At 40.6% G+C, this 14100-nt stretch overlaps 1 protein-coding gene across 4 annotated transcripts in view; it reads right to left on the bottom strand.

The window, feature by feature from the left end:
- The window catches only part of angel2 (angel homolog 2 (Drosophila)), a 55062-nt gene extending 42703 nt beyond the window's left edge, over positions 1-12359 (bottom strand). For 2 of the 4 annotated variants that reach the window (XM_067988928.1, XM_067988930.1), the window contains exons 1-3: positions 12131-12357; positions 11569-11672; positions 6825-7336 (exon numbers count right to left, since the gene is read on the bottom strand). In XM_067988928.1, coding sequence (XP_067845029.1) covers positions 6825-7336; positions 11569-11633 — 577 coding nt within the window. In that variant the 5' untranslated portion in view covers positions 11634-11672; positions 12131-12357. Of the gene's footprint in view, positions 1-6824; positions 7337-11568; positions 11673-12130 lie in introns of all 4 variants that reach the window. The other 2 variants (XM_067988927.1, XM_067988929.1) reach the window with 2 other exon arrangements.
- Between the last annotated feature and the right edge of the window lie 1741 nt (positions 12360-14100).

Raw genomic sequence — 14100 nt, 5'->3', positions numbered from 1 at the left:
ACCAAGTCCGTACTTTTCCCTTGATTCCATGGGCTTCTATCTTAGCTAATAGTCTTTTATGTGGGACCTTATCAAATGCCTTCTGGAAGTCCACATAAATAACATCCATTGACATTCCCCTGTCCACTACTTTAGTCACCTCTTCAAAAAATTCAATCAGGTTTGTCAGGCATGACCTACCTTTCACAAATCCAGGCTGGCTCTCTCTGATTAACTGAAAATTCTCGAGGTGTTCAGTCACCCTATCCTTAGTTATAGACTCCAGCATTTTCCCCACAACAGATGTTAGGCTAACTGGTCTATAATTCCCTGGTTTCCCTCTCTCTCCTTTCTTAAAAAGCAGAGTGACATGTGCAATTTTCCAATCTAGAGGGACAGTTCCTGAATCTAGAGAACTTTGAAAGATTATAGTTAGGGCATCTGCAAAGTGCTCACCTACTTCCTTTAAAACCCTGGGGTGGAAACCATCTGGTCCTGGGGATTTGTCACTCTTTAGTGCTATTATTTTCTTCATTACTGTTGCTTTACTTATGTTAATTTTATCGAGTCCCTGTCCCCGATTCAATATTAGTTTTCTTGGGATTTCCGGCATGCTATCCTCTTTTTCTACTGTAAATACTGACGCAACGTAATTGTTCAACATGTCCGCCATTTCCCCATTGTCAATGACAATATCCCCACTTTCAGTTTTTAAGGGGCCAACACTGCTCCTGACCACCCTCTTTTTCCTAATGTAACTATAAAAGTTCTTCGTATTGGTTTTGATATCCCTTGCGAGTTTCTTATCATACTCTCTTTTTGTCGTTCTTACTATCTGTTTTGTGACCCTTTGTTGATCTTTGTATCTTTCCCATTCACCAGGATCTGTGCCATTTTTTGCCTTTTTGTATGCCCTTTCCTTATGTCTTATACTGTCCCTTACAAATTTAGTTGTCCATGGCTCAATTTTTTGGCAAGTAGCGTTCTTGCCCCTCAGGGATATAAACCGATTCTGTATCACGTTAAATGTTTCTTTAAACATTTCCCACTGATCATCAGTCGCTTTACTCATTAACAGATTTGCCCAGTTTACTGTGGACAGTCTCTGTCTCATCCCATTGAAGTCAGCCTTACCCAAGTCTAGAATCTTAACAGCTGACTCACTTTTTTCCCTTTCAAACATTACACTGAACTCGATCATGTTCTGATCGCTATTGGATAGATGTTCAAATACAGTTAAGCCGTTAACTAAATCTGGTTCATTACTCATTACTAAATCTAGTATGGCTTGCCCCCTTGTTGCCTCTAGGACATACTGCTGTAGAAAACTATCCCGGACACACTCAAGAAATTCACTACCTTTCTGACAGTTGCTAGTCTGCTTTTCCCAATCTATGTGAAGGTTAAAGTCCCCCATTAAGACCACTATGCCTTTCTTACACGCTTGTCTAATCTCTGCATTTATACAATCTAGCACTTCAGAGCTGCTGCCAGGGGTCCTATACACAATTCCCACGATAGTCTTAGATCCTTTCCTATTTCTCAATTCAACCCATAAGGTCTCTGTTGGCTGCTTACCTCTTGTTATATCCTCCTTTATCATTGAAGTGATTTCATCTCTAATCACTAAGGCTACTCCTCCCCCCTCTTCCATTTTCCCTATCTCTCCTGTAGACCTTATAACCTGGTATATTTAGTTCCCAATCCTGACCATCCTGTGGCCATGTCTCAGTAATAGCTATCATGTCATACCCTCCAATTTGAATTTGAACCTGTAGTTCATTTAATTTATTCCTTTTACTCCATGCATTTGTATACAGAACTCTCAGTTGGGCCACACACCCTAGCCTGACCTTCAGCTTTGATGCTGGGATAATCGCATTACGCCTTCTAGTTTTCACTTTATTTGTAGTGTCTAAAGTACACTTTCTTTCTGCTGCTCTACGCTTTTCCCTTTCACTTGTTCTTGAACAACTGTTTGTACTATTTGTATTGTAAATTTCTCCAGTGTCTTCCCCTCTCTTGCTGCTCTCAACTCTACTCCCTGCTGACTTCCTGCTCAGGTTCCCATCCCCTGCCACTCTAGTTTAAACCTTCCCCAACAGCACTAGCAAACAACCCCGCGAGGACATTGGTCCCGGTCCTGCTCGGGTGTAACCCGTCCCACTTGTACAGGTCCCACCTTCCCCAGAACCGGTCCCAATGTCCAGGAATCTAAATCCCTCCCTCCTACACCATCCCTGCAGCCACGCATTCATCTGGTCTATTCTCCTGTTCCTATATTCACTAGCACGTGGCACTGGTAGTAATCCTGAGATCACTACCTTTGAAGTCCTACTTTTTAATTTATCTCCTAACTCCTTAAATTCACCTTGCAGGACCTCATCCCTTTTTTTTGACCTAAGTCATTGGTACCGATATGGACCACGACTACTGGCTGTTCACCTTCCCCTCCAGAATGTCCTGCAGCCGCTCCGCAACATCCTTGACCCTAGCACGAGGGAGGCAACATACCATCCTGGAGTCACGTTTGCAGCCATAGAAACGCCTATCTGTTCCCCTTACAATTGAATCCCCTATCACTATAGCCCTGCCACTCTTCTTCCTCCCCTCCTGTGCAGCAGAGCCACCCATGGTGCCACGAATTTGGCTCTTGCTGCTTTCCCCTGATAAGCCATCTCCCCCAACAGTATCCAAAGTGGTATATCTGTTTGAGAGGGAGATAGCCTCAGGGGACTCCTGCTCTACCTGCCTAGTCCTTTTACTCTGCCTGGCGGTCACCCATTTCCTTTCTGCCTGCGTAATCTTTACCTGCGGTGTGACCACCTCACTGAACGTGCTATCCACGATAGTCTAAGCATCACGGATGCTCCACGGCGAATCCACCCGCAGCTCCAGCTCCGAAATGCGGTTAGCCAGTAGCTGCAGCTGGACACACTTCCTGCACACATGGTCGCCAGGGACACTGGTAACGTCCATGACTTCCCACATAGTGCAGGAGGAGCATATCACGGGTGCGAGCTCTGCTGCCATGACTTGCCTTAGATTTACACTGCGTTTACCTCTCAGACTCTCCTCCTGCTCTTGGTCTCTCCTTTTATACTGCGCTCACCTCTCGGACTCTCCTGCCTCACCTGTCACGTCGCACAGTAGTTTTCTCTTGTTGCAGGTCTGCTGCTGCTTTTATTCTATATCCCAACCCACACCACATCACCCAGGTAATACACTCTAGGGATTGGTAGTGTTGGCCAGAGGCTGCAGAAGACTATTGAGCTTAATTCGAAGTGCTAACAAAGACACTGACTTTTGAACTGAGGTGACCTGGAGTTCAGTCACTGGTCTGAACTGGCCAGAACTGGTTTGAATTCGTTCCGCTTCTTAGAGGGACAAAGGAGCTTTGATGAGACACCAGTCCTTATTTAGGAAAGGAGTATTGAGGTGATGCTACCTAGCCCCTTGGAACAGAGCCAATCAGGGGATGACATTGACCACTCCAGCAACTTTGAGCCAATCGGAGAAGACAGCATCATTCGAAAAGACAGACTTGGAAATAAAACTGAAGAATTGCAGGCTTGGTGGCAGAGAGCGAGTGTGTGTTTTTGAGGGAGACTAACCATCGTGGAAGTAGGGACCCTACATCAGGGATGTAGAGACGACGTCAAGAGTGAGAGAGCGAATTGCCTGGCCAGCATTACCTCTCCTTTCCGGGTAATATAATATCCTTTCTATTCTGTGACCACTCAGGGAGTGTTAGTCAGAGAAACCTAGTGGGTGTGCGTTTAAATCCTAATACTCAGGGAGTGTTAGTCAGGGAAACCTAGTGGGTGTGCGTTTAAATCCTAGTTTGAGTATAAAACTGTATAACCTGCTGTAAACTGCATGCCTATATCTAACTAGACGTATAAGCGGTATGTACATGATCTAATAACGTTAATAAAGCGAATTGAGAATTAAGAGAGAATTGACTCTTCCTCTGTGTACTAAGCCAAAACCGTTAACCGGTGACTTCCGGTCAACAGTAGCAACAAAGACTTAAAACGTGCTTACTTTGACAGCCATTAAACCCAGTTCTTCAGCCTTTGTTTACATATCATCTACCAGTATAAGATCTATCAGAACCCCAACATGTTCACAATGTGGTTTTCAGTAGTTACTGCGCATTTATGGATGCAGCTTCCCACTTGCATCCATATTGGGATGACTAGTTAGTCAGATGGTTCAACCAGTGCTTAGTACCTTCCCAGAGTTTCATAATCACCACGCAAAATCTCAGGGTCTCATGCAGAAACACATTTTTGGGGTGCAACTTTGTTTGGTCCAAAGAAGGGAGTTTTCAGACATACCAGCTATAAATATACTAGCAATAGGCAAGACAGGATCACCTTATCTCATAGGTAGGATCTGCTCTCACAGCTGGAGTTGGGGAAGGAGGACAAAAAGATCAGATTCTATTCCTAGAATTAGAATACTCCCAATTGACATGATTCTTAAACACCAACAACCATTAGGACAAGATCACCCATCATTGGTAGCCGATACTTTGGGGAAACCACTTGTTAATAGGAGTGAAACAAAGAGGTCTGCAACTTTCCCCCTTCCAAAAAAATGTAATTATAGAGATCCTGTACTACATTGCATACCTTTGCTGTAGTAAGTGGGTATACATTGCAAAATTAAGTAAAAATTAAGTTGAAAATCATAAGAACATAAGATCATAAGAAATAGGAGCAGGAGTAGGCCAAATGGCCCCTTGAGTCTGCTCCGCCATTCAATAAGATCATGGCTGATCTTCGACCTCAACTCCACTTTCCCACCTGATCCCCACATCCCTTGATTCCCCAGAGTTCAAAAATCTATCTATCTCAGCCTTCAATACTCAACGACTGAGCAACCACAGCCCTCTGGGGTAGAGAATTCCAAAGATTCACAACCCTCTCAGTGAAGAAATTCCTCCTCATCTCAGTCCTAAATGGCTGACCCCTTATCCTGCGACTATGCCTCCTAGTTCTAGACTCTCCAGCCAGGAGAAATAACCTCTCAGTATCTATCCTGTCAAGCCCCCTCAGAATCTTACATGTTTCAATGAGATCACGACTATATTTTTGATACAATCTAATATCAGTGTACTGGAACAGCTCTATGGACAGTGAATAAACATCTGTTCTAAAAATGCAATGAACAGAGGGAATGGGCCAGATATTGCTGTCAAAATAACAGTGAGTCTAATGGTACTCGCCGTTATTTATGTGTATATGGTACAGCAACTTCAGGCGAGGAGCAAATGTGCAGTTAAATGCCAATATCCAAAAGTTGTTGTCTGAGTTGCACCGCTCCGCTGTTGGCTTCACGAAAACGTCATTTTGCTGTCTGCCTCACTATTGACATGCACCGAATGTTGTGAAGTTGCTGTATTTGCACGGTAGATACGAACTAAACTCACCACAGAAAGTTAAGTCTTGTCATTTCAAGAGTAAGTAGCCTTTTAACAACATGATAATTGTTAATTATTGCCAATCAACCTCTCTTACACTCAAAATTAACTATTACAAGTGTGGAGTCTCATTCCTTCAGGTATTAATTGTTGTTGGAGATTTTAAAAATGTCAAATTTAAAAATGTTTTGAACTTTTTTTTAAACTGTCTTCTTTTTTCTCTTTTAATCCAATCTTTCTTTCCCTCTTTTTTTCTTTCTGTATCTGATTTGACATTGAATTCACCCACTCTAATTTACACTTCCTTTCCAGTCCTAGTGCTGTTTGTTTCTCAGTCCTTCATTCTGATTGGTTAAGGAAATACCCTGTTCACTCAGGTCCCAGATGCCCTGTTTCCCTTGCTGCGACGTTATCAGTCTGCACTTTCAGCAACTGAGTGGGTAAAAATATTTTAAGCTGAAGGGTGCGGGGGCAAGTCTAACTAACAGCAGATGCCGTTAGATGCCCTGCTGCAGCAAAATCTGGCCAATTATGTCCACTTAACATAAAAATTTCAATATGGGGGGGGGGGGGGGGGGGATGGGACTATTCATATAAAATTGGATAACAAATTGGGCAGTGGTTCTAAAGGGCTGGTGGTGCCCATGAAACTATACGCCAACAAAGCTTCCCTCAAAAAGGGACAAAAATACTAAAATCTGGTTGCGTCTTACTCAAATTAGTAGTTGTTGTGTCAACTAGAAATATAAGTTAAATGTATAAAAAACCAAAACTCCTTAGCAAGTGTTAGCAACTCCTTGTGCAAAAGGCACAAAATAGTTTTGCAGGTATTCTGAAAAAAGTCAAAGTTCAGTCAAGTTTCTTTTTTTTTTGAAAACATCTGCAAACACTTTGTTTCTTCCCCCACCCCCCACCCCCAACACACACAAACATATTTAGATCTAATTTATAGTCAACTTTATTCAAACTCAGGAAATGCTGTGAAAAAGACCCAGGAAGGGCTGCATACTCGGGACCTTTTCTGTGCAAGTTTCCAGTTCTAATGCATCTTTCTGGAATAAAACTTTTTTTTATAACTATACAAATATTGGCTGTTGGGGGTTTAACATTCATTTAAAATGTTTACAATAAAGCAAAATAAAAATCTTGCCAATACCTCAAAAGATGTAAGATCCTTTAGCTACTACTTATAAGAGTGCTTCCCAATTTTGATTGTAGGACAGAACAGCATTGTATTTTCACTTCCTACTGTAGTCCTCAAGAGAAGGCAACCCTCTTTTGAGTACAGAAAAATACATTTCATAAAAGATATACCACTGTATTTACAGATGTTGTTATAAGCCATTACTTTCCTTCATCAGGAGATATTTTACACCAAAACAGGATAATAGGATTGAACATTAATTGGTTTTACCTTTTATGAATTTAGTTTCTTGACCTTCAAACACTTTGGAGACACATGAATTTCCCATTTCGTAGCCATGAAAAGCAACACAGCCAGTATTTTCTTGTGCTGCATGATTCGTATTTTCTGATTCTGAAGGGCTCATTTCTTTCTGATTTGCTGGATCATGTTTTCTTCGTTTAGCTTGAGGTGCATTGTCATTTGGCTCCATAGAACAGCCAGATGATTGACTTATTGAATAAGAACTTAAACCTTGGTGTGAAGATCTGCCTCTTGTCCATGAACCACCATAAAAGATCAAAGGTGGTCTCCAATGGAACAGTGGACTCCGATGGTACAGTGGACTCCGATGGAACGGAAGTTGACTGCCAAAACCATGTGGATTCAGTATCTCGGGAACAAAATTGGACGGCCACTGAGGACAGGAAACGTTTGAGAAATTATAAAACCACTGCGGGACCTCTGAGCGGACAATGCAGCTCCTGCCCAAGCTCTGCAGATGACGAGTAAGCATGGAGTGGCTAGAAAACACAAACACAAATTATCCACTTTATGTTTCATGAAGCACATTTCTTCATCACAACAAACTGTGGAATTTAAGTATAGGTGCAATACAACAAATATATAAAAATGTTTTTTAAAGTAACTACAGTTAAAATCTGTATCAGTTACAGTGTTTACCTGTTATTCAAGCAAGGAAGTTATGTGGTTCGGCCACAGCTGGAGTACTGTGCCCAATTCTGGGCACTGCACTTTAGGAAGGATGTGAAGGCCTTAGAGAAAAGATTTATTAGAATGGTTCCAGGGATGAAGGACTTCAGTTACGTGGATAGACTGGAGAAACTGGGGTTGTTCTCCTTAGAGCAGAGAAGGTTAAGAGAAGATTTGATAGAAGTGTTCAAAATCGTTAAAGGTGTAGATAAAGTAAATAAAGAGAAACTGTTCCCATTGACAGAAAGGTCAAGAACCAGAGGACACAGATTTAAGGTCATTGGCAAAAGAACCAAAGGTGACATGAGGAAAAAACTTTTTTACGTAGCAAGTAGTTATGGAATGAGCTGCCTGAAAGGGAGGTAGAAGCAGATTCAATCATGCCTGCCAAAAATGAATTGGATAAATACTTGAAGGGAAAAAAATTTGCAGGGCTATGGGGAAAAGAGCAGGGGAATGGGACTAACTGGATTGATCTTACAAAGAGCTGGCACAAATTTGATGGGCCAAATGGCCTCCTTCTGTGCTGTAACCAGTCAAGTAAAAGTAGTAATGAACAGGGTCAACTTGCTAAAGCAAAGTGAATAACAGGTAGATATTGTAACTTTTAAATATGACTAATGAAGCCTTAAAATCATTTGTACCAGTGGCTAACCTGTTTAACTACTATAAGGATTTGCACAGCAGTGCCCAGTACAAGTAAATTGTGAAGAACTAATTTTTGAATTGATCTGCTACATTACAGTGCTCCTCAAAATTTGCTATTTCTTCAGGACATGAATGAAAAATCTCAAGTTAAAAGGCATGTATGTATCTGGAAGATTTAAATACAGAGAATATAAAAAATTATGAAAGGATCAGATTACTGTAGAAATAATACTGAAAAACTCCAAATGCAGGAAATCAAATTAAAACAAAGTGCTGCAAATACATATTTGCATTAGGGATTCAGGAACAATTTCCCAAACATTTTCTTGAAAGTAAATATAAGTATTTTTATTTCTTCCTGGAGCAGCATTACAGCAATTGAGGAGGATGGTGCAGATAGGGCGGCCACTGATGGACCTGATGGTCTTTTCTTATCTCTTTGTACATTGCTCCTCAGAAATGTAGATACTTTAATCATATTGATGCCAGGGCCAATAAGATTACCAATCTCTGCTGAACATAAATAAGAATGTACAGCAAATTTGTACACACCTCTAAAGATTTGGCATTTCTCCAAACAGCTAAGAGAAACTAAATTTTGCCCATTTTTACTCCCTTTTAAGAATTAAAATATAGATGTTAGATGACAGTTCAAATTTATTGTTTTGAACTGAAACAGACTTTTTTTTAAACCAAGGCAGCCTACTAAATTTACCAACCCAATCCTCCCAGGATCCCTAAGAAAATAGCCACAGTGCCTATCCTATTCACAGAACTCATTAGTGACCTTTGCAAGATAGCATCGTAAGCAGAATGCCTGAAGCTTGTGTGGAAAGGCACTATGTATGGAACATATAACCAAAAATGGATTTAACGAACAATGCATTACAAGGCATGACCAAACCTGAAGTTTTGTTTGGATACATTTGAATCTAAACAATTAGGACATAAAACTAAAACATTTATATGCACCTAACCATCACTAAAAAAAAACCAGATGATCTGATTATTTGTTTCATTGGTGTTTGTGGGATAATGGAATCTTTACTCAAAGATGTAATGGAAAAGCATCTAGAAAACAAAAATATAATGAAGAGTAGTCAGCACAGATTTCAGAAGGGAAAGTCATGCTTGACTAACCTTACTGAATTCTTTGAAGCAGTAACAGAAAGAGTGGACAAGGGTAATGCAGTAGATGTAATATATTTGGATTTTTAAAAGGCTTTCGATAAGGTATCACATTGTGACTAAGGTCAGAGCATGTGGAGTCAGAGGACAGGTAGCAGAAAGGATAGCAAGCTGACTACAAAACAGAGAGTAGGGGTTAAGGGTAGCTACTCGGACAGGCAAAAGGTGAGAGGTGGTGGGTTTCCACAAGGATCGGTGCTGGGACAACTGTTCACAATTTACATCAACGATTTGGATTCAGGAATCGGAAGTACAGTTTCAAAGTTTGTCGACGACTCGAAATTGGGGGGTATAGTTAATACAAAGGAAGAATGTGTTAAAATGCAAGAAGACATTAATAAACTTGCAGAATGGGCGTATAATTGGCAAATGAATTTCAATATAGGCAAGTGTGAGGTGGTGCATTTTGTTAGGAAGAATAAGGAGGCCACATTTGCTTGGATAATTAGTCTAAATGGGTTAGAGGAACAAAGGGATCTCGGGGTACAGATACACAAATCACTAATAGTAGCAACGCAGGTTAATAAGGCATATAAAAGACAAACCAAGCACTGGGATTCATTTCTAGAGGGATAAAATTGAAAAGCAGAGAAGTTATGTTGAATCTGTATAGAACTTTGGTTAGACCACACTTGGAGTATTGTGCACAGTTCTGGCCTCCATATTAGAGAAAGGATATAGAGGCATTGGAAAAGATGCAGAAAAGATTCACAAGGATGATACCTGAACTGAGGCGATTTACTTATCAGGAAAGACTAAACAGGCTGCTCTTTTCTCTAGAAAAGAGAAGGCTGCGGGGTGACCTGATAGACGTCTTTAAGATAATGAAAGGGTTTGATGAGGTAGACGTAGAGAAAATGTTTCCACTCATGGAGAAGTCCAAAACCAGAGGCCATCAATATAAGATAGTCACTAACAAATCCAATAGGGAATTCAGAAGAAACTTCTTTACCCAAAGAGTTGTAAGAATGTGGAACGCACGACCACAAGAAGTAGTTGAGGCAAATAGCATAGATACATTTAAAGGGAAGCTAGATAAGCACACAAAGGAGAAGGGAATCGAAGGGTATGCTGATAGGGGTAGATGAATTCGGGAGGGTGGAGGCTCGTGAGGAGCATAAATGCCGGCATAGACCAGTTGGGCCAAATGGCCTGTTTCTGTGCTGTACTCAATGCGATCTTGCTGTGCCCTGTTTCCTACTGTGACTACACTTCAAAAGTACTCTTTGCCTATAAAGCGCTTGGGGACGTTCTAAGGTTGTGAAAGGCACTATATAAAATAAATGCAAGTTCTTTCTTTAATAATGTTGAAGCATTTTTAAAAATGCCCGTGCATATGCAATTGCACGTTTTTAATCCAAGTTCATTTTTAGGTTACAGCTGGCTCAGCTTAGCAGAGCCACAAAACTCAGGCTATTTTGGTTTCAATTTGACAAACATCCCAAGTTACCAGTCGGACATACATTCAGCTAAGGAGCAAGGTCAGCGCTTAACTGTAAAAAATTCTGCGTTTCATGTCACCTGAACAAACATTAAAAGATAATTCAATTAGTACGAATGCAATCCCAATATGTAACTTGAAAGTGATGAAAACATTTCTACACTCCAAGACTATGTTTAAATAGGGGGTAGACATCCATAGTGTTGAATTATGGAAAACAAAATATGGAATGGTGGAAATCACATAACTTACAAGTGCTTTAAGCATAACCAAGTCATTGTGACTTTCAGTAATTCAGCTTTATCAAAAAGTGTATTTTGTTCATATCCTGCATATTACCTTTTAAATTAAAAAATGCATGCTGCCTCATATCAAACTTTGGAGGGGAAAAAAAGAAAAAGTGAGCTGTCCAAGGTTGTTCTGAGAAGGGAGTGTTAGCCAGGATTCCTGCTCCCTATTGCTGTTAAGTACCTATGCTAAAAGTGTGTCAACAGCATTAGCTCTACCTCACCTTGGTTTCCTGTCACTCACTGTCCAGGGCCACAGTCATCTAGGACAAGATACAAGATTATCTCCGCCCCAGGACTCATAGCCCAGTAAAACTCTACAATTTCAGAAGACTGATAAAGGGAAGGAAAAAAAAATAGACTAAGTGGTAGGTACAAAAAAGTGTAGCCTAGTGCACTAATTTAATTTAATGTAGGATCTTTCCATATGGCGAATTAAGCTAGTTAGTGTGGATATGAACACTAAGTGAATTCCTACCCTCTTAACTCCTGTGTGTTCAGCCTAGCAGAGTAACCAAAAGGTGCAAAGCTGTTGTCATTCATTCTTCAAGAACTGCAGCACAAACTTTGTTCTTCCAGGATCTACTGAATCAAACCCACAAGACAATATATAAATTAAAATAAAAACGAATAATAGTTTTACGTATTAACCATTTAGTTATACAATATCATATAAATCAGTCTTTATTGTTGGGAAGATCGTGAAATTATGAACGAGATTTACGATCATAAAGTATGGGGAAATTAAATTCAAGCACACTGAGGGCTGCATTTATTTTTGTGCAGCTATATATCAACAAGGATATAATTTAACTGTAACCAAAATCAGTGAGTTGGTCACACTCCAAGAATGGCATTCGGCTGCTGGGTTCCAGTAAACAAAACACACGATGTTTGAGAAATATTTCCTTGTTCTTTCATCGAACTTTAAAGAAAAACGTTGGTCCTCCGCTGTAAACATTTCGCGAGTGGCTGAGCCATGTCGGAACGGTGCGTGTTTGGGCCTGGATACAAACTGAAGATAATAAACCGCCACTTACGGTATCACCAACAGGAAGTTATTGTGTTCGCTTCAAAGCACATGTTATTGGTGATAGATAGTATTTAGTGATCTAAACTGTTGAATCGAAACCCTGAGACTCCAGCGGCCCCGAACCCCTTCTTGCCGGTTCCAGGCCTCGGCTTCTCCCGCGCTCATCCCCACGTTCGCTTGGGCTCGAGCACGGCGCACAATTGCAGCGCGCTCTGCATTCTGGGAGCTGTAGTCCACCACCTCCCAAGTAACCGCTTCTTTGCAGCGGGGCGGCGCGACCCTAAAACTACATCGCACGCATGCGCGCCAATCCGTCTACCAATCCTACGGCGCACCGCGAGGTTTAATATAGCAAAAAAAAAACAAAATCGCGGTGCACCAAGTAACAGGCTTCTAGGACAAATGAAAATTTAAATTCATGCCTTCGTACAAACCGCAATCAGGGACTATTTTTTTAAAATTAGAAGATAAGAGAAACAAGATACAAATTATAATATTAACTTACATGTGGAAGTACATAGTTGCTGCGCCGGTATTGTTGCAGTGTGTAACACTGGTCCGTTCAAGCATATGATAATTGAACGAGTCTCTAAACTGGAGCCCGCCGCTCCGGCCCCGGCTCAGTGGACATATTCAGGACACATTCTTTATATATTTTTATAATATTAACCAATACCAGTCTTCCAAGAAATGCCAAGTCTGCTGAAAAGGTACCTTCTGTTACAAGGGCGGGCTTAAAATAATACCCTGGGATGATGGACCTGGTGAGAGGTATCATAAAAAGGTAACTAGACAAATGTTTGCATAGACACTCCAGGCTCGTTTCCGTTAAATTCCTGTCGGTTCAGTCATGATATTGAAAATGTTACTTCGATCATTTTTTTAAAAAGTGCAATGGTTGAAATACTCACCCTGTCATTTGTTTTATTACAAGCTATTTTAGATATATCGTGGGTTTATGACAATTTGAAACGACTGCCCAAAAGACAAATGAATTTGTACATGAGATATCATTTCAATCGAATGCGCAGTGACTATAATAATAAATGTACACGTTTTACATCCTTACCTAATCGCATTGGTATCATTCCCAATAAGATTTTGTGATACATTTTAATCCGTGTGCTTTATGCCCATAACTGCTTCAGACTTATCGTGACATGATGCTTAATGCATAACAAAGGTTAGTGAAGTAACACTTGATGCATAATAAAGGTTTGGGGAGTAAAACAGTATTAATACTGTTGTTTTAAAACTTTGTCAGTGAACCAGCTAGCAAATAACAGCAAAAGCTTTTGTATCAAAATTATTACACGCTTAAGGGTGCAGTGTATTTTAGTATTTGGTAAAATAAGGCCGTTTGCTTAGTTTGACAAAATTATTAGTACTGTTGCTGAAACCTTTATCCATGCCTTGCCACCGTTTCAAACATCTTCCTTTCTGACTTCCCGAGCTCCACTCTCCATAAACTCCAGAACTCTGCTACTTGTATCTTATCCTACACAAAGTCCAACTCCCTTGGAGTGTCCTTGCCAACTTTGGTTCTCTGCCCTTCAGCACATTGACTTCTAAATCCTTATCTCCGTCTATAAATCCCTTCAAGAGTGAACATTTGTCCCCATGCTCTGGGTTCTACGTAACAACAGGAGTAGGCCATTCCCCTTGAGCCTGTTCCATTTTCTATTAATGTAAGGAGTCTTACAACACCAGGTTATAGTCCAACAGCTTTATTTGGAATCACAAGCTTTCGGAGCTTTCTGTTGGACTATAACCTGGTGTTGTAAGACTCCTTACATTTGTCCACCCCAGTCCATCACCGGCATCTTCTATTAGCCATGGCTGATCTATACCTCAACCCCTTTGCTTCATAACCCTTGATACACTTACCTAAGAAAAATCTATTAATTTCAGTCTAGAAAATTTCAATTGACCTAGCAACCACAGCCCTTTGAGGAAAAGAATTTGAGATTTCCATTA

Source organism: Heptranchias perlo, chromosome 8, assembly GCF_035084215.1.
Source record: "Heptranchias perlo isolate sHepPer1 chromosome 8, sHepPer1.hap1, whole genome shotgun sequence".
NCBI classification, from domain to species: domain Eukaryota; kingdom Metazoa; phylum Chordata; class Chondrichthyes; order Hexanchiformes; family Hexanchidae; genus Heptranchias; species Heptranchias perlo.
This window is presented reverse-complemented; position numbering and strand designations above follow the sequence as displayed.